Below are 27,613 nucleotides of genomic sequence, written 5' to 3'. Positions count from 1 at the left end.
CATACCTATCCTACCGCCCCCACTTTTTAATGACCACCCATTCACCCCAAAAGACCACCAGGTTTGGCTTAATTCAAGACTCCACATTGTTGGGAAAGGCAACCTTTCTTGACTTGCCCCAGACATCTTGATAGACCTTCGTAGCCTCTTCAAGACCCCTCACAGTGACTGACACTGCACATCACCCTCATGACAGGATTTTTATAACACGCACACGGAGGAGCCAAGCGGTGCCTCAGAGGCCTCAGATCAGAGACAGAGGAAAGTCAAGCACATGCTCTCTCCTGAACCCCAGGGGCTTTCACAGGGAAATATTTGTGAATTTGAAAAATAAAGTCATCCTGGAGCAGCGGAGGAAGATGAATGGGGTCCTGTGCTACACTGCCGGGCGTACTGAACCCCTCTGTTTTGATTTTTTTTTCTCACTGGCCAAGTGGGTACACTGGGCTGCTTGTGAGGAAAGGGGGCGGAAGCAGGAAGTGGCTGTGTAAGGTGATCTTGCAGCACTGCACAGAGACTCTTTTCAACAGCAGTCTCTCACTCCATTGCAGCGACACATCAGGCAGTCCTCAGGCCACATAAACAGCAGCTCACACCAGGGACATCCCAGCATGCACCAGCACCCCACTGCCAGCCTCAAAGACTCAACATGTGAGAGAGAGCCATTCAGCAATTGAGCTGGCAAACTCAGTCACCGAAGTATACACCTTGACTACCACTTTTTTTTGTTGAGAAAAGACATTCTGTCACAAGCTGAATGTCTGTCTTTTACTCAGACTGGACATATAGGTTTGAAAGTCTCATAACTGTGTTTCTTCTATGCCTGTTTGTATAACAGCGTCTGTGCCGCTATAAATGTATAAAAATGGTCAGCTCAACACTGCTAAATTTCACAGTGTAATGCAAAGCTTACAATTTATGGTAATTTCCTCTGAACTTGACTACTGTTTTGTCTTCCTCAGAATATAAGCTCAATAAAGGATATAGGTTTTAAAGACTGGTGTATCAAATGGGAGTAGAGCTTACCATTGAATGTGCAGTATGGCTGAGCTATTTAAAGCATGTTATCTTTTCTAGCAGCGGCTAACAATATTCGTTTGAGGTACTTTGTGGGTCTATCGATTACATAAGTTGTGTATATTCACAAAACACATTATTGTCTTGCCTACATTGAGATTTGCTATTCAATTAAGCAGCTCTCAAAGTTCAAAGACCATCAAAGCTTTCCAAATGTCAAAGCTTTCACCATTATAAGACACTGCTCTTACAGAAAAGCACTCATAAACTTTCCAGTGATCCCATGTTCCAAAATGAACTGGAATAAATTGTATTAGGTGGCTACACAGCAATTTTTCAGTATTTTTTGTCATCCCCTTCCAATAAAGCATCACATTGACTGGTATACTTAGAAAAGGCTGAGTTGTAATTAGGTCATTTGGACATTTCCTTGGACTATTTAAAGGAGGCATGCTTTAGGAAAATGTGGGTACAAACTGACTCACCCGTTCATTGCCTGGAATTCCCTTCTTCTGTTGGCTAGCCGACTACTGTTTTTTTGGCCTACAGGAACAATTTAAATAGAATGTGACAAAAAAATTGAATAATGACAAGTGGTTGAATGAGGCTCTCGTCACACTGACGCCCATCCTTTATTTTAAGGAGTCAGAGGCTGCTTTAGTGGCAGGCCTGGAATTTTGTACAAAATTAAAATCCCTCTCTTTAACAACCCGTTTTTTTCTCTAAGGCATTCACCTTTTACTTTCAGGCCTCACCCTAAACTTCACTCCCTTCCCCCTTCCATTTAACTTTTAACAGCAACTGAAATTACATTGCCGCCTGCCATCTTGATTTGTACTTAAACTGTCCTGTGTGGAAATAATGAACTTGACCTGCCTAAAGCCACAAACAACCCCTCCCTCACTCGAGACCACCTTACTGAGCTAATTCTCACAGAATGGAAAGAATCCCTTTTGTAACATCTAGTGAGTCTGGGATTTTTTTTTTTTTATTAAATCAGAAAGCCCTGAAAGGTGCTTTCTTAATTTCTTTCTTTCTTAAAGTAAACACAAAAGTAGCCAGTTCACATTGAATAATAAGTATAATAACGAAATAACGTGGTTTTATACATTTTCCCTCATTTTTATTTTCACTAAGCTAGATCAGTATTTCCCAGCCTTTTGCATCCCCTTTTGCATCCATTAGTGCAGAAAAATAGCAATTTGTAGTGGCAAGATGAAAAGACGGCATCTTTCTCTAATGTTTTCACATGGCGACTGAGGGTGCGTTCACACTTGTCATGTTTGGTTCGATTAAAACGAACCCTGGTGCGATTGCTTGGTTAGTGCGGTTCATTTGAATATATGTGAACGCTGCCATCCCTGGTGCGCACCAAACAAGCGGACCGAGACCGCTAAAAAGATGGGTCTCGGTCCACTTCCAAACAAACTCTGGTGCGGTTCGATTGATATATGAACGCAACATGGACCAAAGACATGTAAACGGACCAAAAACCGGACGTAATGTCACAAGATGCGACGCATAGTCAGCTGATTTGACGACGCGGAAAGATCGGTGCATCCAAAATGAGTAACGTTAACGTTAGAGGGCAAACGTGGAGGTGCCTAATCAATATTTGGTCAGACGAGCGTGTTTTGAAAATGCTAGAAAAAACGCACAAAAAGCATAACGTTACCTGGTTTTTTAATGGTTCATTAAATGTTGCCCATACAGACGACAGAGCGGCCGTCTCTTTTGCATATGAAGAGCTCATAAAATGTTAAAAACATTCAAAACAGCAGCAGGATTTCCTCCGTTGTGCAGAAAAGAGACGGGCATCTCTTGAGTTCTCAGCCGGTAAAAATAATGCCATATGTACACGCATAAAATGACCGCGTTTAATCCAGCACACAGCGTTGTTTTGATTGTTTTGAACATTTTATGAGCTCCTCATGAGTTCTCAGCTGGTAAAAATAATGCCATATTTACACGCATAAAATGAATGTGTGTAATCCAGCACACAGCATTGTTTTGAATGTTCGGTAAGCAGCTCCTGCGTCATATAAGCTGACCAATAAGGTTGTGAGTGTCTCACTATGCATTTGGTTCGGTAACTTTAGGTTCGCTGTTAAAAATGCCAGTGTGAACGTTAAGCGGACCAGGACAATATGTTTTGTTTTTGTTTTTTGGTCCGGACCAAACAAACCAAACTAACCGAACTACAAGTGTGAACGCACCCTGATTCAAGCTGATAGAAGAGCAACTTTGACTGAAATAACCACCCGTTACAACCGAGGTATGCAGCAAGGCATTTGTGAAGCCACAACATGCACAGCCTTGAGGTGGATGGGTAACAGCAGAAGACCCCACCGGGTACCACTCATCTCCACTACAAATAGGAAAAAGAGGCTAAAATAAGCACAAGCTCACCAAAATTGGACAGTTGAAGACTAGAAAAATGTTGCCTGGTCTGAAGAATCTTGATTTCTGTTGAGACATTCAGATGGTAGAGTCAGAATTTGGCGTAAACAGAATGAGAACATGGATCCATCATGCATTGTTCCCACTCCACTGTGCAGGCTGGTGGTGGTGGTGGTGTAATGGTGTGGGGGATATTTTCTTGGCACACTTTAGGCCCCTTAGTGCCAATTGGGCATCGTTAAAATGCCACAACCTACCTGAGCATTGTTTCTGACCATGTCCATCCCTTTATGACCACCATGTAACCATCCTCTGATGGCTACTTCCAGCAGGATAATGCACCATGTCACAAAGCTCAAATAATTTAAAATTGGTTTCTTGAACATGACAATGAGTTCACTGTACTATATGTTTTAATCTGTTATTGTTATTAACCAAGCAAAATCTGCACCTATTAAAAATCAGTGGACAAAGACCTTGAACCAAAGATCTGTGCTGTCTATCTGATAGTTTAGTTAGTTCACCTAAAAATGACAATTCTGTGATCATTTACTCACCCTCATGTCTTTCTAAAACCCATAAGACTTTAGATCATCTTCAGAACACAAATTAAAAAATTTTAAAAATAAAATCTGAGATTTCTGTCTCTCCATTGAAAGTCTACGCAACTACCACTTTGATGCTTCAAATAAGGTTTATAGAGGTCGTATTGACACGATTGGTTTTATATGATTAATTTAGGCTTTTACTTACATATAAACATTCATCTTCTCACAAAGGTTATGGTAAATGGAAGCTCAAGCATGCTTGCTTGAGGTACAAAAAACAATGAGATTCATACTTGTGTTACGCAGCATGTTTGATCTTCGACAAGATCCAATGATGTTCATTCTTAAACATTTAGACATTTTTCCTTTTTTTTTCTTCTTTCATCAGCCACCCTAAATATATTAGCTAGTTCATAATGTTAAACCCACTAAGCAACAGGCTAAAACCCCATAGCAACCACAAAGCAGCAACCTATAAAACACAGTTGTGTTGACCTGTGGTGTCCATGTGGGAAATACAGGTTTATATCTGGCCTTTGACATACCAACCCCCTTCCTCCACTCTTGTCTAATAGCACCTGTCCAATAGAGAAAGAAAAGCCCAAATAAAAAGTCTGATTTAACAAAAGAGAAACATCCTTTACAGTGATGTGATGTAATGTGATTGCTTATAATTGTGGTTTTATTTGGAGAAAGGTAATTCCCCTTTCAGACGCTGAGTGATTTGCCCTGCCACTCTCCCTCTGTTTGGCCCTAACTGAACCTCAACGTCAGTTGAACATACAGCGTTTTAGTTGATACAGGCACTGAGCCGAAGAATAAGGGAGTTAAGCTCATGTGGCGCTGGGCTGTCCTACGTCTTTGAGAGCTGCTGAGAGGATATGAAAGAAAAGTGGAAGTAAACGGCAACCGTTGCCAAACTTCTCGAACTCACTTATCTTTGGCTTTAGCGAAGCTTCTACAGTCATGTCCACTGGCCAGTGTTTTACCTCTCTCTCTCTCTCTCTCTCTCTCTCTCTCTCTCTCTCTCTCTCTCTCTAAGCAAGATCTTAGGCTGAAAGCCAATCATCACAATGGATAAGTCTGATTTTAGCTTTATTTGAAGAGGGTTTTGGTGTAATAAATGATCAACTATTAAGAGAATTTCCTCTGAAAACAAGTTGAAGAGGTGGAGAATATACACATTATATATTAACGAAATATCCAAAACATATTAATAAGTACTTATGCAAGGTGCAAATGTGTGCATTTATACCTTTGTGACTGAACTAAGTCAAGTTATTGTATCCAGTCAGTCCAGAGCATTTGGGAACAGTTTGGTCATTAGAGGCGATTGTGTATCACTTTCTCCTTTTGTCCTTGATAAAGTTCATTTTACGGCTAATAAAATAAAGCTGATTCTGAACAGTGACAAAATTCTCCAGCTTGGAAGAGGAAAGAGCAGTGGAGGTTGATATTTTAAAAGCCTTAATTAGTGGCAATAATGTTCAAGGTTAACAGGTTCATAACAGAACAGGAGCCTGACCCCCTTCTCAACTTATTAAGGTCCCATTAGTTTAACCATCTATTGTTCACGCAAGACATTTTCTCACTAGCTTGCTGCGCGACTCATGAGTAATGTTCCATATCCTTGTAGGCCTACGGGAAATTGTGTCAAAAATGAGGAAAATCTCTTTTTAAACTGCCTGCAACACAGATTCCATCATGTTTATGGAATGCTGTGGTTAGCAATATGGAAACCAAGTAAAAATGGTCTGGTCTGGGGTGGAAAGGGAAAGTATGAATGGGGGCAAAAGTGGAGCTTCTGGTATTATGCTCTGGTCTACCCCCACAACACAGAAATGCACAAATGCTTCCTATCTAAAATTCTTATCCACACTGCTCAGCACATTTCTGGAAAGGACTGTTATGAGGTAACCGTCTAGCACAACTGTCAGCAATCTCGTCTAGCATCCTGAAATATAACCTTTAAAAAACCTCCATGATTGAGAGAGGAACAAAATCTGACATACTTCCTTCTGGTACCCGTTAGCTATCGTGCATGGTGATAGCTAAAAATATAAATGGGTTTGCGAGCTACTGCAGCTGTGTTTACTTTCCAAACTACTATTAAAGTTCTTTAATATCTGCGTATCAAACACATCAATTTGACCAAATGAGAGTTATTTTTAAGTGTCACGAGGAATTATACTGGTTAATTCACATCAGAGCACAAGCAGTATACTGAAAAGCACCGCCTCTCATTATTGACTTTAGTCTGTGTCTAAAAACGCAAATTGTTTAAATCATAGATATAAAAAAAAGTATATAAAAAGCGCTTATTCTTTTGAAGGTTAGTCTGGCTAATAGTCCCCTTCTCTGGCAGAACACCAGGTGTGTGGGCGTAAAAACTGGCATTCCTTTAGCCAGTTGCTGCGTTTTTGGCGTGAGCAGCGCAGACTTAAAGTGATTTAACTGCTACCTGTGAGAAGAGAGGCAGTCCCATCATCCCATGAGGGTCTGTCATAATCCTCCAGGCCCTTCTGATTCTTTTTCTGTTGTCTTTGTCTTTCCCCTTCTTTTCTCTTTGAGACGATCTTTTGCCACAGTGAGCATCTGGAAAAAGCCAACCATGTCAGGGAGGCCACCCAACACTCCTTATTGGCTTACAGGCAGATACAAGGAACCTTTGTTTTTAAAGGTGCAGGGATCTAGAGGATGTGCTGCCTTGAGCAGAGCTGTCTCAGATGGACCCTTCTTTGTTTTGGGAGCTTTGTCTGGAAGCTTGCTCACTATTTCTACAAATGCTAGTTGAACCCATGTAGAGCACCCTGTAAACGGCAAAGACTTGCGTAGAATGCATGGCTCTGAACCAAAACGTAATAGGGAGCATTTTAAGGCATCATGGGCACGATCCCACTGTGAAAGCGGTTTTAGAAGGTAGGCAGATACAACCACCTGGTCAAATTCACACGCTTTCCCTGTGCATTGCATAGAGCTCAGTGGTGACAAGCTGAATTATTAAAGCGCTGCATCATTAGCATAGCAGTGTTGAGTCTATCACATGCTTCACGTGAAGAGAACTATTTATGTCAAGTATGCTGCACAGATTTTCTACCTTTGTAGAGCATTTCAAATAAGTCAAATATATCTATGTAGAATCTATCTTGCCTGTGTGGAGGGGTACTTGTGTGTGGAAAGAAGTCTACAATGTGCATTGTGTGACAGCCAAAAGATGGACATTGTTATTACAGGCTTTTTGTTTAACATGTCAGTTTCTTTCTCTTTTGTGCAAGGCTTTGGCTAATGCCAGTGTTTTCCTTCTCATTGGAGATGATAGTTTTGGCTTTCTGTAACTTATTGTTCATAAGTGCTGGCTGGGGTGTCAGGGTGCACAGCATCAGGTGTGAATCATGTGTACATTTATCAGAATTTAGTCTAAGTCACACACACAGGAGAAAAATCAATACCATTAGTAACAAACAAATCATTTCAGGTCCCAGGAGTTTACACCTCAAGGTTATAAAGATGATTTATAATTCATTTACGCCTAAGTAATGGACAGGTAATTGCTTGGGTGCCATATGCCGTAATAAATAGAAGGATCGCCAGGGGAAAAAGACAGCAGAGAACTAATGGAGGTTTAATTGGAGATGATATCTGACAGGATATTTTCTCAGAGGTGTAAATGGAGTGTTTTATTGTGGCTCAGGCCAGTACATCCTGCATGCGGGGAAAAAGATATCCCAGGAAATTAAGGTTTTCTCCGATATTTTGCCTGTTTAGCTAAGAAAAAAAACATTAACATTCAAGATTGTGTTCACGTGCCAAGAGATATTTATGCATATAAATGACAAACTAACAAACCCTCTTCCCTGAGCTGTGTGTGATTCAAACATATGGAGCTTTTGAAAGTGTGTGGGTAGGCTGATTTGACACCCGGGCTGTGGAACACACAAGCTTGCCTTAATTGACTTATAAAACTGCTTAAAATGCTGTTTTATGGAGCCATTTTCAGACAACTCTCACGGGATTTGATATCAAGTCATAGTTTGTAATGAAATGTGTGATGGGTTCTCTTTATTTCCTGGCCAAATTCTCATAAACTTTAATCTTACATGAGTAAAAAAAGAAAAGAAAAAGAGTTGGCTAACCAAAGAGATAAAGTTTCACCAAATATGCACTTTAAACAGCGTATGGATAAGGGCATTAATTCATGGTCTGCGTGTGGTGAAGACTGGCTGCAGGAAGAATAGAGATAGGGTGGGGAAGTCAAACTGACAGTTGTGAGGACATAAATGACCCTGCATTCTTTGTACACTGACAGCTCTGGCTTTGGTGATACTTCTAGTAGGCCCCTGCGATTCCAGCAAATGTAGTCTTTGTTGTCACAGTCAGCTTGTGTTCCCCTCTGTGGCCATTCCAGGGGGCTGGCCGGCCTGGGCAAACACCAAGGGAGACGTGATGTATGGCTCTTGGCCAGATCAAGCTAAGCCTCTGCAGGGTGCTCCCAGCAGTCGAGTGGAGTTGAGTCATCCTTCGGGCTGCAGAAACGAGCAGACACTCCAGCTTTGACTATGACAGGAGCTAAAGGGGGGATGTGACTTTTCACAGACCTATCCAAACCCAGGCAGGGCTTGGACTCCAGACCAACCTGCTAAATACCAGAGCCAGGTGGATGACAGGAAGGAAGAGATAAAGCCTTAGAAGAAGCGTGACACTGAATGCAGAGTTCTTGAAGAAAACGTTGCTGTTGAGTTTAACAGCTGCCTTAAAGGAATAGTTCATGTGAATAGTTCTGAGATCCATTCTTTTTGCTTTTTCTTTGATGCACCATCACAAGACATCTGAAATGAGGTTTTGAACTGACTGTATCATTTTCAGAATTTATGTATGATCAGATCTGTAAAAGAAGAATTTAGCTGAATCCTAAAATGCTTTTCGTTCCAAAATCAACCTTGGGTTCAGCTACTTTACTGCTTGAAATATTAAGAAGGAGGTTAATCCTTTCTTGAGCAAATAGGAAATTGGTCCTATTCTATCCTAATAGTTCCAGTTCCAGTTGGTGCTTATTTGGGCAGCTTGTGACCTCTGTCAGAGGGTTTGAAGTCTGCTCAGGTGAAATAGGAAACAGGAGGCTACCCAAGGCAAATTAATTGGTAGGCCCACAGGTCCTTATAAATGTTTCACACAAGCACACTCTTCACATACATGTAAAAGAGCAAGTATGAAACAGGAAAAGAAAACACTCTAATAAACGCTACATGGGCTTATTATTTATAAAATATCAGACGGATATGCTTAGGCAAGAGCAACCATCTCTAAATGTCAGGCTTGCTGCAATAGTCTGTGTTACCAGTGTCACAACCGCAACACCGGTTGCATCACTTGCCAACAGTCATTTAGATTTTTTATAGTAATACTTTTTTTTTCATATAGAGAATAGACACTACAATTCAAAACTGAACGTGTCTGCTCAATGCAGCATGAGCCAAATAAGAGTCGCAGTACAGACTAGCAGCAGGAGTCAGATTTCATCACATTTATCATAAGAGTGACGAGCTGGCTAACAAGACGATGGTGAAAGATTTAGTTTCAAAGCAAAATGCAAATTTGCTTGCACATGGCTGCATGGGCATTTGTAAGCTATATATTAGTAGTTGTTTTTTTTAACAGGGAGCCTCGGGGGTTTATTCTTGGTCCAGGTATGTTGTGCCACACCCTTATCAGTCATACTTTCCCACTGAAATATTCACTCTATACTCAACATTATGAATTGCCTGTCTGTCAAAATGCCCCATTTGCTTCCAAACAAGTCTAATGCGTAATTCACATTTTAAAACGAGTCATAGCAGAGCTCTCATACCTGGCCATTTTATTGAGAGAAGAGCCCATCTCTGTAGCCCGTGGCCATGTCAAGGAAACATAAGTTGATAGCACAGCATATAGAGCATATTAAATTTGACAGGAAAAGCAGTGTTTGTAGAAGAACTGTGTGAGAGGCCAAACGTAAAGTTCTGACATCTAAGATGATGGAGGTAAATGGAGGTAAATAGATGTCAAGATGGATTACACAATTCCCTGAAGTCTTTTTGTCATATGCAAGTTGTCGCACAACCCATCTCTGAATTATAAGGTTAGGGTGATGAGTGAAAGTGAGGGAGGCAAAAATAGTTCAACATTTCCCAGTTTTGTTTTATTGTATGTGATGCAGATTTAGTTTGTGCTCTTTTGCACCTGTACTAGGCTTGCTGCTGTAGTCTGTGTATTACATATTTATAAAGTAATGCATTAATGCATGTTATAGGCCTATAGACAGAGTATGCACGATTGCAAATTCAGCGATACACCATATGATATACGGTGAAAATTGCATAAGTCAGCTGCTGAAAGTGAGCAGTTGAAAAGCACTGTATGCACAGATTTTCCGAGGAGAGAAATGATACTTCGCTGCCAAACTCTCAGCTGCTTATAGTCTGGCCACAACCAAAACACTCTTAGCCAATGTAAACCTGAATATAAGCAATGTCTGAAGCACCCAAAGAAGGTCATACACAATTAACAGTCTTTTAACTGAAGCTTTTATGTAGTAGTAACTAATGCCATACAGTTTGTATACAGTTTCATGTTTTAAATTGCAATTCTTGTTGATTTATGTGAATGAGGTATAGACCTACTCTGTGCCAAAACTGATGCAATTCTGCCCTCTTCAGGTGAGAAGTGGAATTGCTTGCCTCAGTTTATATCTTAATGCTACAACATAAAAAAAAAATCCACCTGAGATTTCTGCTTTCATATGCAATTACAGTTCACATTTATTTATAGATTGAATTGTATAGCATATTTGTTAATATGGCATTATTTCTCTGTAACATTATTTGAATTACATATGTGTAATGCAATATTGCTTAAAATGAAAATAACATTTTCTTATCCTCTCTTCTATTTTCAGATCACAAAAATGACATGAACATTCCATCATCAGGGAAATGAAGAGATAAAAGAGAGGAAATAATCTGGTGCTTTGAGTTTCTGTTACTGCAGGCCTATTGATTCTGACTGGAACACAATGTGTCCATGTCACAGCCTGTGCAGATAAGGACCAGCGTGCTGAACTAGCCATACCGGCATCATGACTGAAGAGACTAAACAGTCCTTGGCTGCCAAAGAGCTGGATAATGAGTCCAAAAAACAGGATAAGAAGGCTGTGGAGCACAAAAGCTCAACACAGTCCCCTGAGCACTTTCAAAATGTGAGTCTGGAGCCACAGGCTGTGAACAATATTGCTAAGTTTGCAGAAAAAGAGAGGGATAACACGCAGCAACGCGAGGCTGTGATTCGCCCACAGCAGGCTGGAAAGATTGATTTTAAGTCACTGCAGAATCATTCGTTCAATAGCAACAGGACATGGCCCAGCGGCAAGGACAGTCCTCAGTCGCCTAGTGGAAAGAGTCGCAACAGAGACAAGAGTAGAAAGTCGGGGAAAGAGCGTGGCAACCCGCAGCAGTTGTACAGATTGAGTATTACAAACCCACGCTCAAATCCCACAATTGGGATAGCCTATCCCCAGCAAAAAGTTTCACCTCCAAAGAAGCTTGAGTCCAACAGAGGTCCTGTCTCAGGCAGCTACCGCTTCCATGTGCCAAGTATTCCAGAGCGAGAGGCTGAACTGCAGCAGGAAGAACTACAGTTCAGATGCTTCCATGAGGGCTTGCCTAACCTTACTTCCCAAAGTTATACCTCACAGGCTGTAAACGCCACCTCTGGAGGACCTGCTCACCAGAATCCACCATCTACTCTGCAAAAGAAGTCCAGTCCAATCGAGAGCAACAATACACAACCTGCCAATGAAACTTTATTCCCTGACTTTCAGCTAAGTGAAACAGACACATGGCAGTCTCCAGAAAGGACTTTCAGAAACACTAGTTTTGGCATTACTTCACAAAAGCCAAATAACCTTGTGGACTTGAACAAGACCAATGGCAGTTTTACGCCTATGCCATTTCAGTATGGATACCCATTGTTAGAATCAGCCTCTGATTCCTTTACCAGTGATCGGAATACACAGTCTCAAGACTACAATGATATTTCTCTTGCCCCTAACCAGGTTTCCCATAATTCATTCTCCTTTCTGTCCTCTTCAGAGGGCCATGAGGCCATGCAAACTAGTGCACAGTTTGGTAATGACCAGGTAGAGGACAGGCAGTCATATCAGTTACATCCTAAAGCGTCTCAGTACATGCAGACACTACATGGTATATCATCATCTGTTCCCAGCAATGACGAAAGCTCAGCATCAAGCACTTGCCAAACCGAGCAGAGTAAGAGTGTTTCAGATAAATCTGAGTCTTTCAGTCCAATAGACAGCAGGGACACAGGCTACTCAGTAGTGGGCAAGAGAGGCTGTCATCTAAAAAATGGTACTACCAGCCAGAGAGTTCTTATTCAAGGTAGTGTTCATCATATTAGAAATATTGCACAAGGTTCAAGTTCACAAATACATGTAATTAGCCCCCCACATAATGGTATTCACATCAGCCCAGGACCTCTTGACAAAAGTGCCAGTAAACACCACGGGAGGGTATCACACCCATGGGAAGGACCAAACAAAAACTTTCCACCACCACTCATAGACCAGACCTCAACAGCTTACCCCTTTCAGTACCAACCTGCACCAGAACAAAGACAAAACACTGGCATTAATGGCCATATGCCTTGGCAGCAAATACGCTTCACAACTGCCATGCCAAACCAAAACAGGATTGATCTCTCTAGGCAATTGAGCAATCAGCAGCTTACTTTTTTGATAGGCCCATCAGACTGGCAAGATGACAGTAAGCAACACAAAAATGGCAACCATAAAGATTCTAACAACTGTATCAACAAAAAGAAAAATGAGGGCTTCTCAAACCAAAAGCAGGACAGTGTCAAGCAAGGCTGCAACACAATTCCACCCTGTCATTTTACAAACAAGGTGGATACAAATCAAGGCCAGGTGGGTGATGCCAAGAATAAGTCATTATACTTTGGTATTAACCACCCAGTGCCATCAAGAAACTGTAGCTACCATCCATTACATGTAGCACCCTTAGGGCTAAAGATGGTGTCACCATATGACTCTCCTTCACTTTCACCTACTCAAAATCCAGCATCTAGCAGTACATGTTCATCACTCTCCCCAGCCTCCACAAACTCTGTCAACAGTAACTCAGATGACAGCCAAATTTCAAAGGTTCTGTCTCCTCAGTTTTATCAGCAGCAACAGGATAAAGTATTGATATCATCCAATAACATGAACACTAACCAGCATCTCTATCATTCAGAAGCATCCAGAGGCTTGCACTATAAACAAGACAGAGCCAAAGAAAACACTGCAAGTTTCATGCCACATAACAGACATTCAAAGTCCAACATGGACAATGAGAAAGGTTGTTTGGAAACCTACAGAACAGAAAACCATCCCCCACCTCCATACTCTGCCCACCAACTCGCTACATCATTAGTCTCAGCAAACCTTGACCAACTGGATGTGCTTCTGACATGCAAGCAATGTGATCAGAATTTTAATAACCTTGTCTCTTTTCTTGACCATAAGCAATACTGTGGACAGCATACATTTGCACAAAATGACTTAAAAGATGTGCCAAAAGTGGAAGACATAAGGAAGTTTCAGACAGACCACACAAAAGCCATGTCATCTGGATCCAGTTACGCAATCTTGCGGAGTTCTTCAGATTTGCATCTGTCTTTGCTTGGACTGAACAAGAATGGGGAAATATTGCCAGATAATGAAACCAAAGGAGATATAAAAGATGATTCAATGAAACTGATGCTACCATCTGCACCCCTGCCTGATTTAGAAATGGAAGATCCCAAATTGGATAGCCTTATCACAGAGGCTTTAAATGGACTAGGCTATCAGTCAGACAATGCAGAAATTGATAGCAGCTTTATTGATGCATTTGTTGATGATGACCTGACCACTACTAAATGTACATCAACAAGACAGACTTTGACTACCAAAGACTCCACAATATTTGAAGGTAGAACTAACAATGAATCAACATCCTGTGAGAGATCTCAAGCTCACTGCAAATATACGTTTGACTCAGACTTAGAGAGCCTTAGTTCAAACAGCAAACACACAGATATCCCTTACAAAGAAAGCCAACAAGAGTTGATACAAAATGAAGGCCTCAAAGCAGAATCCTCTCCAACAGAGTTCCAGTCACAGGAGTCAGATTGCACACAAATTGAGTGGGAAGCAAGGAAGTCCGAACAAACAGAACACAACGATGATTACAGCTCTAAACTTCTTTTATCAAGCAATTTCTCTGCAAGATGTGGGCTCAAAAGCTTACAAAGCAGCACAGCATTAGTTAAAACATGTCCCAAATCCACCTGTACCAACAAAAGTCCAACAGCTCAGAAACCAACAGAAGGAAAAAGGAAAAGGACAGGTGGAAGCTGGAGTAAAGAGCTTATTCACAAAATTGTTCAACAAAAGAACAAGTTGCATAAACTCCATGTAAAGGGCACCAAAAACATGCAGTTTTCACTTGTGATGGAGAGAGTGACTCCTACGGTGCAGAACCCTACTTTCAGGGAATATGATTACGTTTCTGACTCAGATGATGACTGTGAGCCTGTAAAGATAGCCAGTCAGGGACGTCTCAGCCAGAGCATTCGCTGCAAGTACACATACACTAAAGAGTGCAAGGGGAGGATTCGTGCTGACAAGAGCCGGGAAAGTTCATGGAAACAAAACAAAAGTGAGTGTTTTGATCCCAAGAAAGATTTGGATGTCTCTCCATCACTGATGAAAGACAACCCTGGTCATCAAAGGCTACGAAGACGGAGCAGTAGGTCTTCCACGAGCAGTGAACTCAGCACATCAATAAGTATTTGTAGCGACAGCATTAGTAGCCCAAAAAGTATTGATCATACAGATTCAGACTCTGAGAAAAGAACAGAAATGCAGAAGAAAGATCAGGACTCTCTTGAGCAGAATGTATACGAGGAATCCCCGCCAAGGATACGAAAAGAGTCTAGCACATCACTTGCTTTGACCTTCACAAAAAATACAAAAAGGTACAGCACTGATAAGATACTACTCACTGAGCACAAGGATCGATTCACTACTTCAAAATGTTCAAGCATTATCTGTAAGACTGAAGAGACTGCATCGGAGCATACATTGACTAAAAGTACTGTCAGCCTCGCAAGATTCAAAACCACCAGAGTGGAAATAGAGGAAAAAGGGGACCACTATGGTTTTGAGGCAGGAATTCTTGCAACCACGGAAGAGCCATTCAAAAAAGATTACCCGAAAAATATCACATCACCAAGAGAGTCTGGTATAACATTGAATCCCATTGAAACAACAAACAATAGAGATTCTAGCCATGTTTTTGCACTCAAAAAAGATGCTGTTGCATCAAAGGGTACATCGCACAAGAGAACAAACAGTTCTGAATTTTCAGCACCTATTTTTGAGAAAGCCATCAATAACAACACATCAGGTGAAGAAGCCAACATAAGTTCAAATTATCTATTCCCTGAACCCCCACCTTATTGCACTTCACTTGTGGACAAAGTCTGCTTATCACCTTCAAAAGTTAATGATGCTGCAGCACAAAAGGATGTGCAATGTCTCATTCCCTATCCTTCGGAACATGATCAAAGTCTTATGAAATCACCCCTTTCTTTTGACACAACGTCAATGTTTGGTGACCTTTCTGTGGGAGGTTTTGAGAACAATCTTTATCCAGATATTCAGCTTGCCAAAGAGAGCTTTAGTCCTCTGGAAACCACAACAGATAAGAAGGAACTTTTTGAGTCGTCATTCTCACCATTCTTAGAGCAGAGAGACTGGAATCTGATGGTTAATGTTAGTCCTGTGCTACCAGATGAGATTTCTCAGTACAAAGAGGACTCTGACTCAAATGAGAAGACCAATTTTAACCATGTCCCATTTGCTTTGTCAGAGAAATTAATGGACTACACTCCAAATCTCAACAGCGTGTCAGTTGATGATCTGGAAATAAAAAGAATTGTTACAGAGCTTGAGAGTCAACTGCAAACAGCCAAGGTCAGCAGCCCTCCGCCATTAGACAGTGAGCTGCCAAAACAGCCTACCATAAGCAAATTCTCTCCACTAAGACTTGACCCTGAAAGTGAAGATGAGGGCAGTAGCTTGCAGATAAACTGTTCCTCAGACAACCTGGAAATTGCCAGACCAGTAGACTCACATTCAGCACTGTTTTCAGAACCAGACTTACCATGGTCTAGTCCACACCGATATGGATTGATGTGTGCACCGCAAGGTCTTCATACACCAACACATTCCTCTACTATCAATACACCAACTGATTCAGGACATGAACATTTGGGTATAAAGGACAGCATAGGGCTCACTGATTTGAACACAGAAAACAGTTCACCTCTGCACCTAGATGACAAAACAGAAAATAATGAGCGTTTGGACAAGTCAGAAGAGATGCTTGAACATGAAATTTACACAGAAAATCTGATGAAGAGCTTGGAAGTAATCTCAGATTCTTTGTCTTCGGGTTTTACATCACCTCAGTCATCTCCTAATCAAGAGTGTGTGGTTCCTGAGGAACACGTAAAAGACAATGAACACTCAGAACACATTGAGTCTGAACATGTAGAATTTAGAAACACAGAAGCAGAGCTAATAAAGTTCTCAGTGGAGACAAACACATTTTCAGATAAACTAGAAGAGGAAACCAGTGACATTTCAGGGTCAGCAAATGAAACAAAAGCCAGCCTAAATGAGACTAGTAATGACACACTTCATAATGAAGAATTAGTAGCTAATGAACAACAGCTTGCTGAGAACTCCTTTAGGAGTCCACAAACTGCATGCACAGATAAGTCTTCAGTCTCTAGGTATGAACACAAGCGTGAGTCTTTTGTCAGCCAAACCGAGAATGCTGAGTGTGATACACAGTTTGACATAAAAGACTCAATGTATATTACGAAATGTCAAGACATCTCCAAAATATCACACTTTTCAACATCGCCAACCATAACAAAAGACACATTGTGTGTTGAAAAAACACAGAAATGTGATGAAGATTCAGCTTTAATTGCAAAGCCAGAACTAATTTCTGAAGGAAACAGACAAGCATCTGAAAAAGAAGGTGGAACGACAGACTGCCCCTATGATACAAACATCCAACCACCCCTTTTAAACATCAAGTCTCTTCTTTGTCAAGACAATGTGTCAGCCCATTCACATTTAAATAATACCCAAAAGGTGGTTTCTCCTAAACATCTTCCTGCAGTTCAAGATGAAAATATCTGTACAGAGAATGTGGAGAGAGCCATGCCTGATATTACATTTTCTGTACAATCAGAATGTGAAGAGAATCAACAGAAGAACTTTGAGCAAAGTCCTCAACCTTATACTGTGACTCAGGCACCACAGTTGTCTCACGACTCTATCGAAAGCCCTTGTGAACTGAAAGATAATGGTTCACTACCAGTCACAGTTACCCATGTACTAAGCAAAAACATACAAGACCTGGAAGACAAAAACTCAGATCCCATAAATATTGGCAGGTCCATAGATGCTTCGAATTCAGCAACACCGGAACTAGATAATTCATTTGTTCCCTATCAGGACTTAGTAAAAATCAAAGAGAGTAACATTTCTAGCTCTGGAAGACTGTTGTCTGTGGAGGACAACATCCCAAAACAATTTTTTGGTGAGACATCTCAGCAATCTGGGCCATTGGATGGATCTCAAGATACAGGTGCACTGCATGATTTGAAACTTAGGCCCCTGAATTACAGTGAAACATGCTTCAATGATGACAACTTTAGCTCTACATGTTTCAACAAAGGAAATGAACAGTGTGATGTCAAATCAAACTCCACAGACAATTACAATCTTAATGCCAGTGCTTTCTCTCTTGATAAACCATTGTCATCCAGCCCACTGTATAATGCAAATGAACCAGATCCAAATATCCAGGGCCACCTGATTGGACTTGTTATACCCGAAAACTCTATCAATGAAAACATCCAAAATGATGATAAATATTCAAATGTCTCAGCTTCTTGCAGCAAATATGTTGAAGATGACACTACAATTGACAATAAACAAGTCTCAAAACTTGAAACTGCTGATTACATGGATCTGCAACTCACACTTCTGAAGAAAGTAGATTCTGAGAAGATGGACAATCAGATGATCAACAATGAGCATGATGCAATGCAGAGGTCCACCATGATAGATTTTGAGGAGACATCTAAACCTCTAAAACCTTGTGAAAAAGCAGTATCCATCAGTCTTGTATGCACATCTGTCCAAAATGAAGGGCAGAATAGTTTAAAGTCAAGTGAGACAAAATCCTTACCTAAAAAGGGTGGTACACAGATTGCAATTCAAGGAAAATTTCAGTGTGAAATATGTGCAATGTTCTTTCGTACACAACCTGGACTTAAAAGACATAAAGCCATGAAGCATGTAGTGAAGACTGAAGGGATTTCACCCATTGAAAATGTAAATATAAATAGTCAAGTGCCCATGCCCATTTATAATATGTCACACCCAACAGAAAAAGCACTGAAAGATAGCATGGATGTAATGGGTCCAGAAGTTTCACATTCAAATGAAATCTCAGATGGACAAGGGCAGCAAGCGGATGCACATTTGACCTTTGAAGGGATTGCAGGTGATATTGATATGTCAAAGACCTCAGAAAGTTGTGATACTGATCAGAAAACTCTTGTTAATGAAAAAACTAATAACAGTATCAACGTCATGGACATCAGCAGTGTAATGCTTGGTCCACAACTGGTAAAGCAAGACAGTTTTTCAGATGAAATACTCAGTACTCTTAAAAAAGATATCTTGCAGGCTCTCTCTCCAGATCCCCCCTCAATGGTGCAACAAAACTCTGTTAAGTCACCTGAAAAACAGATCCCAGCTAGCAGTCACAGCTATCATGAAGTCAATATGAGAGACGAACAAATCAGCATTGAAGAGCAAAAGGAAGAAACAACTTCTTCCACAGAACCTTCCAATTTGCATAAGAAAGGTGATGCATATGACATTGATGATGCTGTAAAGTATTGTAATATTAACCCAAAATCTGTTCAGAAAGAAGAGATCCACAATCCACTTGAGGATTCTTCTCTGGATATCAAGTATGAGAACACCTGTTCTCCCACAGAAGACAGTCAAATGCTTACTGGTACTTTAGGAATTGGACCCGATCTCAAGGCTTTCTTTGATGATGAAAATACTTTTTCTCAGTTATTCCCAAGAAATGATGACAGGAAAAGAAAGAAATGCGCAAGGGTCTATGGTAAAAGCAACAAAAAGCAAAAACAACTGTCCTGTACAGTTTTAGAATATCCACCCACTGATGCCTTTATTGATAAGTGTGCAGAATCTAAAGAAAAAAAGTTGCTGAACATGTTCACCAATGGCACAAGTGACCCTTGTGAATACAAAACCATATCACTAGACAATGATAACATGCATGCAACAACTCCCAAAAGCTTAGTCAATAGTTCTATAGAGAACGCTTGTCACTCAAAAGATAATCTAATGGATCAGCAGGCTGGTTACAAGGAAAATGCAGAAACTGGCATTAAAGAATTCTTATGTGAGAATGAGGGCACAGTTAGACAAACCTTAGAGCCACAGGATGATTCACATGACTGCATGGTGCTAGAAAACACAGTGTCATTAGTTCCTCAGGAAGACTGTAAACCAGAGGTTCCTACTACAGATTGCCCTATCCGACTGGTCTGTGTTCAAGAAAATGCATCTTGTTCACCAAGCATTGACATACCAAACCATAACACTACAATTCAGATTCCTGTGCCATTTTTTGAGCCTGAGAGAGATATTCCTTTGGTTGCGACCATTACAAGCACAGAACTGAAAGACCCTGTAAGACCTTGCAAAAAGCCTATGGAGCGGAGGTGTAGAAAACGCATGGAATCTGGACTCAAACCAAAGGATAAGCAGTACAAATGCAAAGTGTGTTTCACGTGGTTTCTCACCTTAGGTGAGCTTGACTTCCACAAGCTCTCCCACAATCCATCACCTCCCCCAACTTGCTATATGTGTGTCCAGCGCAAGTTTACCTCCCGGGAACAGCTTAGGGACCATCTCAGGGAGAAACATGCCAAAAACAAAGCCGGTGTTTGGACTTGTGGCATGTGTTTGAAAGAAATTTCAGATGTCTGGATGTATAATGAACACTTGCGTGAGCATGCCACACAGTTTGCACGAAGAGGGCAGTCTCAGAGTTCCCTCTTGGACATGCCTGGGTGTTTCATGCAGGAAAATGCTGTGAAGAACTTCATATCTTCAATAATGCAGCATCGGCACAGCAGACCTTCAAAAAACAATGTTAAACTATCATCTAAGGAAGAGAGAACATCTTTTGATGTTAAAGGACAAGAGCCAAACGTTCCAGAGGAGGGTTCCACAATTCTGAAGACTAAAATGAGTATTGGGGGAGGAAGTAAACATTGCGCAATGACAACACTTGAGGTTTTACCCAAAGCAGAGACTTCTTCCAAAAATGTTGAGATGCATCCTAACTGCAAAGACCCTTCAAGGGACTGTCACCACTGTGGCAAGCAGTTTCCAAAGCCTTTCAAGCTCCAGCGCCATTTAGTGGTTCACAGCTTACAAAAGATTTTCCTTTGTCACAAATGTCCAGTGTCCTACCAAGAGGCAAAAGAGCTTAAAGACCACCTTAAAAATGAACATGAGGAGACAGATGAGCCAGACTCGAAGCACACCACACTATATACTTGTGAACTCTGTGCTGATGTAATGCATGTAATCAAGAAGTCGTTCATCTGCAGTACCTGCAACTACACATTCTCAAAAAAGGAACAGTTTGATCGTCACATGGAGAAACACCTTGCTGGAGGGAACCAGATTTTCAAGTTCAGGGGAGTCGTGAGACCTTGCAAGCCCTTTAATTCAAAAGATGATCAATCTGACACACCACCAAACAAGAGAAGGAAAGCAACTGAGAGCAGCTTAGAAATCTCAGTGTCACACATGCAAGGTATCAAAACGGTATTGCCCAGCATAGGTGATACTGTACAGAACACTACTGAGGAACATTCTACAGAAACAAACAATACCAGTGTAAAAATTGAAGATGAGGCTGAGGACTTCTCTGAAGCTGCCAGGGATATAATCAAGAGTACAGTGCACACAGATTCTGTGGAACAGACCCTTCCATCTACAGATCTGAAGGAAGAAAATGAAAGCTCTACTCCATCTTATGAAATGCAAGCAGACGAGCCCATGGAAGTCAGTGCAATCGACAAAAGCACTTTGACAGAGATCTGTGACGTTAAAATTGAAGAAGACTGTTGCACAATTCCAACGACATTGTTAGTTTCCGAGATTGACATTTCAAGCATTACCAAACTTAACGAAGACAGGGTGGAGACAAACCCTTCAGCAAGCCTTGAAAATGCGAGTGAACAAGGTGAAACAAGGCAATCAAGTCAATGCACCATTCAATTGTGCGGTCAAACAGATACAAGTTTACCAAAACAAGGAATCCAAGAGCTCTCATCTTGCAGTGACTTTGAACTCTCATCTGTGAAACAGTCTTCGAACGAGACATGCGACTTGAAGCAGGATCAAACAATTGAGGCTTTATTCTCCATCAAGAAAAATGACAATAAACAAGATGTTCAGACTCATCACAGTGAACAGCTAACTACTGCTCTGACTAAGCACATAACTATAGTCAAATCTGAGGAAACTATGAAACAAAGCCTTGAAACAAACCTTAGTACCACTGATTCTGCACGTCACAGCAACAGCTCTAATACATGTGAAGACAAGGACTCAACCAAGCAACAGAAGAAGAGGAAAGATCTTAAGACACCTCACAGCTCTCAGAGAACGCAATCTCCAACTGCAAGGGAAAATTTTGGGATTGACCCTAGGGTCAAAAAGAAGTTCAGACCTAGCAGGTTTGAAAATATTGATGGACAAAGGAAAAACGAACTTCCCAATGACTATCCAGTGCTTACATCGGTAAAGGATGACACAGTCAGTAACAAAATAATCTCAAAGCATAAATATGGTTCCTCTAATCTGGGTCTTCAACTGAAGAAAGGTTCTATTGATAGTTTCTCACCCAAAAAGGTTGAGATCGTGCGTCACTTCAGCGGAGATTGCAAAGGGAAAAAGAACATTCCTAAGAGACCCATCCATTCCCCTTCTTCCAGGATCTCCACCCTGAACAATTCCTTTAACAAATCACGGTCCAAGCCAGGGGTCAGATCCATAGAGACTCACTCATACCGTACTGCAGAGTCACAGAACAACCTCCTCAGCCAGCTGTTTGGCCAAAGACTAACTAGCTTTAAAATTCCTTTAAGGAAGGACACTTCTGAATCAATTAAGGATTAAATGAATGCTATTAACGGGGAGGTAATTAAGTGATCCACTAGGCATGTGATTAAGGCAGTTTATTCATGAGACTAGGATTGTATGGCCCTCCTCTGTGAAATCATTTAACTCCTTGTTTAGTCACTTTATTGCATTCCTCTTGTAAATGTGTATTTACATATATGTGAAGACCAACAACAAAATGTATGAATATAGGATGAATATGTTGGTTACAAATTTATTTTCTCTATTTTATAGTGGAGCATTATCTCTAAGAGACTGTATTTCATCAACAACAGAGAAAGTTTTTTTTTTGGAAAATAATTTACTTGAAAATTAACTGAGAATATTTGTTTTCCAAATAATGCATGACACTTTAACATTACATGTTCATAGATGTCTTCCTAGCAACAGGACCAGAAGACATCCTAAGTCTGGATCATGTCAATGTGCTTTATTTTATACGCTTCAGAGAATTACTCATTCATACTCCTTTTCTTTACTGTATTGCGGAGACACTCATTAGTATTAGCTTTTGTATCATCACTAATTGGTGCTATGTTATTTTATAATAATAATTATTATTTGTGTAATGTGAACACAATGTCTTATTACTGAAGGGAACATGTAGCAATTACACTCATCAATTCTTTGCTGGTACTCAGTTACACAGGAAATTACACAAAAATACTGTGTAAGATCAATCTAAAAGAAAGGGTTCATTTGTGTCCTAATTTGATCTGTTCAGAGGAGGGCAAGGGAAAAGCCTTTTCCAAAACTCTATTTAGTTTGATTTCATCTTTAATATGAACTCAGGTGCTATTATTGCGCATGAAACCCTTAAGAATTCTTCCCATGCACTGATGTTACCATACACAAACTCCACACACGATCATCTATATGTCCCCCAGTTCTTTAATAAGTACTATTTACTAGAACAAAAGGTGCTTTGTCATGTTTATATGTATCTTTATATTGTATAATATTGTAGGTTGATTATTTCCAGTGCAATGCATAATGTCAAAGTTCTATTTTAATAATGTGCAAAGATGAAGAGAAAAAAAAAGAAAGCAAAATACATAGCCTACTGAAGGCTTATGAGTGGATCACAAAGTGCATCATATAAACTTGTTTATTAAATTTTTTGCATCAAGTCATTTGTTTCTTTGTCATTCTGATGGTTTCCTTATTTCATGCTGTGGGTCGGTCAAAATGAACTGGTGTGCTTACCAATGTAGACACTTCTCACAATATACGGTGAAAGAAAGAACTGTGTGAAGTGTGCAGAGTACAGGTTTTTTAATCAGTCAAGAACTAGACTGTATCCTTTGAATTCACATTTAATGATCACTTTAAATTGACATTCACAATGAAAAGGGGAAGATCATAGAGCCATCAAGGGTTGAAAACTTGTTTTTAGCAGGGAGAATGACAGCGTTGATCCGGAAAAAGACAACATCTTCAAAAGCAATTGTGTAAAAAAAATGTAAACATATAGCAAAAAAAATGCTTTAATTTTGGATTTGTTTCCAATTCCAAATGATACCATAAGCATAACAATTAGAGTGAAAAGTTGAACTGATAGTTCAATGCAAAAAGACACAAACCAAATACTTAGAAATACCTTTTATGACAGAAAAAAACCAAGCTTATATGATCTGCATAAGTTTGCTGTGTAAAACCTGATGATCATATTATCCAGCATGATTTGAGAATGTTCTGAATAGTATTCAGTGCACAAATGTGCTTATTTGTTTCACTCATTTTTTGTAAAGTATCTTAAAATCCTAAACCCTGATTATTTCCAAGTTGTAATTAGATTTTGAATCCTGTTTTTTTTTTTCAGTGTGGGCTCTGACTTTAACCCCATTGTATTTATACAAATTTCGGACCCACTTTATATTAGGTGGCCTTAACTACTATGCACTAACATTTTAATTAATAATTTGATACAATGCACTTATCGTGTACATACATGTTTTTACATTGTACTTACATTAAAAAAAACCTGCATGTAATTACATCTGTAATTAATTTCTGTAGTTACATTTGTAATTACACAGTTGGCAGTTCCCTTACTCCTAACCCTACCCTTAAACTGACCCACACCACCACACCTGTCCCTAACTCTACCGTATCCCACCTCATTATCAGCAAAGGTGTTTGGCAATACAATTTGACCACAGTAAGTACAATGTACTTATTTTTTGATTTAAATACATAGTACTTAAGGCCACCTAATATAAAGTGGGGCCCAAATTTCAATTCCTAAATCTATTAATTTGTTTTGACTAGTTTCCCTCCAGTAACTCCACACTACGTGATTGTCATTACGATCTAATGACGATAACTCTAATTCTGAATAACTTTTTTTTATAGAGTAAACACTAATGAGTTTGCTCAAAAACAATGACAGATCATTTCATAATCATGCATGCACAATAGCACAATAATTATCAATATATAAGAGTGTCTACTGTTTATGCAAATGGCATCACAAACAACAGGAAATAAAGTTTGGCTGTTTGATTAACTTCCCTTATCTGTTGTTGACTAAGAGAAAAGTCATTTCAAGGCGATTTATCACTGTGTGTTTAGTGGCTTGTATCCCTACATGAACCTTATTCATCTTCACATAGGAATAAAAAGCCATAAGACACAACAGCTGTAGTGAGGGAAATCCCTGGCTTTCAACAAAGACGTAGGGGCCCGTATAGGAGGCACCTGGTAGAAGAAAGAAAGAGGAAGGAAAAGGATTGATCAATTTGAAAAGATGATGGCAAAGCTAAGCAGGCAGAAAGATAGATATTATAGTGTGAAATTGATATTATGATCTCAGCTATCATAGAGGCGTTCATAATATGTCTCGGTAGGCGTCAAGAGCGAGGCATTTCCAAGACAGCTACGTTTCTGTGAGGTCTAATGCTTTAATCAATCATACCATGCAATACTCAAAAAAAAGCTTCTGTAGCCGTGAATCTTGCCATTGCCACTGATTACTCTTTTGGTTTTAAACAAATATGCTGCGAAACTCATGATTAAATGTTAATTTAATTATGCAAACAGTGATTAGTTTAATTATTCAGAGCAAATTTTTTTCACAATGCAAGGTCCTCATTAAACTACAGTAACCGATTACTAATGGGTGAATTTATATGCAGAAAAAAAGGCGCAAATGGTCAGGGCGACTGATTTGCATTATTGACAAATCACTCAAGAAAGAGAAAACTTTTCATTGTTTTCATTTTTGTCTTAGAGCTGTTTGTTGGTGCCAAGCAATAATTGTACATCTCCTTGTCAGGGCTGTTCTGATCATTTCATCTTTGAGCAAAATCTCCTGGGAGACAGGACAGCTTTGCTCTTTGAAGTGGAGTGACATTATCACTGGCTGGCCCTGAAAATAGCATCAGTTTTGCCATACTGCCACTCACAGAGGTCTGAAGATCAGGGCCGGATAGAAATGGGCGACTGGTCAGCGGTAATGACATGGAGTCTAAAGGGAACAGAGGCCATCTTCAATCTCACCTTTCAATCCCAGCAACCCCCAGTCCCCATTCAGCAGCGTATAGTGCCACTCACAGCTTTTGTCACTGATGGAAAATTACTGGGAATTCCATCACATTGCCCCGATGTCAGAGATGGAGAGCGACAGCAGGAGAAAAAGTGATAAATGTGACAATTTAGTTCGGGGAGAGCTTTCGGCTCCCTATGCCAACAACACAATATTTAATGGGGGGAGAAAAAAAAAGTAATTTTGCTGTTAATTTATGGCTCATTTGGGGGATAATACCAGGCTGTCATCCATTTACGAGAGTAACGGGTAAAGATGATTTGATGAGAAGGTTCCCCAGTGCTGGAAAACAGGAAAAGCAACACAGGTAATGCCTTCAAAGGAGGTTCTGATTGTGTTTTGTCAGTATCAAGGCATGAATAGAAAGCCATCACTGCGAGCCTGCAGCACTTCATCACAAAACCAAACAAAGGACAGCATTAAACATCTAAATCAGTCCTACTTCAGAATTTAAGTGGGTTCCATTACTGCTTTATGAATATGAAACAAAAAATAACTGGATAGCATGTTTTATGTTGTTTGTATATATTTAAATAATGTATTATAAAAGAATTCTTAATGCCTAATAATGTACTTAATCAGTTGCATGTTCTGGTAAATTAACCCAGTTATATTCCAATGGATGATGCTATTATATAAATATTTATATCTAATAATTTAATGATGGCAAGTAAAACAACATTTTAATGCAATGCTCACTTTAAAATTCATAACAGACCATTATAATTAGTGCAAACGTTTCACATTATACAGCTTTCATCATTAAATGTCTTCTTAATGTATTAATATACAGTAAGATCTTTTTTTTTTTAAAGTGAAAAATGCCATATTCTCAATAAGAATTTATGGACAGATGTCCTCAGGCAGGAGATAGGGTACCAACTTGTAAGTTGAATAGCTACAGCATTTCTCTAATTCCATTATCAATTCAATAATTCAAAATAAAGTGATGATTTGTGTGTGGACGAAGGGAAAGGTGTAATATGTGTGTTGTGCAATGTGATGTATGCATGTTGAAATGCAACTGAGTAGGGGATTGTTTTGTGTTTGACCTGCTCTCTTGATTGCCTAAGACAAATTTGTCCTAAAGAAGATAATCAGAATATTAATAATAATAAAGCTTTTAAACATCAACTATGAAATTATGGATTTTTCAAGTTAAAAAAATAATTATCATATAATTTACAATGGGGCGGCGCATAAAAAGCAAAGTTTTGTGTTAAATTATTTTATCTAGTGAATGGCTAGATTTTTTTGTTTTGTTTTTTAAGGGGGTCGCACACCGGACGAGAAGCGCAGCGCTGTACCCCGTCTCGGACAACTCAGGTATCGCACAGCGGATGCACACATTCTACGATTATCAGTTTATGGTCAGCAATATTGACATGTTTAAAGTATCTTATAAAATTAAGATGTCTATACTGTTATGATTGTACTGTACAATTAAATGACTATACTATGTTCATTGAAGCTTGAACATTTTACCTCAGGGCGTAACTTACGAGAATCGCACCTGAAAGTCCAAAAACATCCGTAATCTTCATCCACACAGCTGATTTCTGTATTTTGTCCCTCAGAATCAGTGGTTCATCACTTATAATTCAAGGTATTTCCCAATTTTATCGAGTTTTTCATCATTGCACTACACTCTACGATATTTTCAGCAAAAGTATC

The 27,613-nt window shown here is 39.8% G+C and overlaps 1 protein-coding gene across 3 annotated transcripts in view; it reads left to right on the top strand.

Moving 5' to 3' along the window:
• Positions 1-23,515, top strand: part of LOC137064956 (zinc finger protein 469) — a 419,911-nt gene extending 396,396 nt beyond the window's left edge. For all 3 annotated transcript variants that reach the window (XM_067436517.1, XM_067436516.1, XM_067436518.1), the window contains one exon: positions 10,897-23,515. In XM_067436517.1, the coding sequence (XP_067292618.1) occupies positions 11,077-22,389 (11,313 nt within the window). In that variant the 5' untranslated portion in view covers positions 10,897-11,076 and the 3' untranslated portion in view covers positions 22,390-23,515. The remainder of the gene's footprint in view (positions 1-10,896) is intronic.
• Positions 23,516-27,613: the final 4,098 nt, after the last annotated feature.

Source organism: Pseudorasbora parva, chromosome 25, assembly GCF_024679245.1.
Source record: "Pseudorasbora parva isolate DD20220531a chromosome 25, ASM2467924v1, whole genome shotgun sequence".
In the NCBI taxonomy this organism is placed as follows: Eukaryota; Metazoa; Chordata; class Actinopteri; order Cypriniformes; family Gobionidae; genus Pseudorasbora; species Pseudorasbora parva.
The sequence above is the reverse complement of the archived record's forward strand: the minus strand, read 5'-3'. Positions and strand labels throughout refer to the sequence as shown.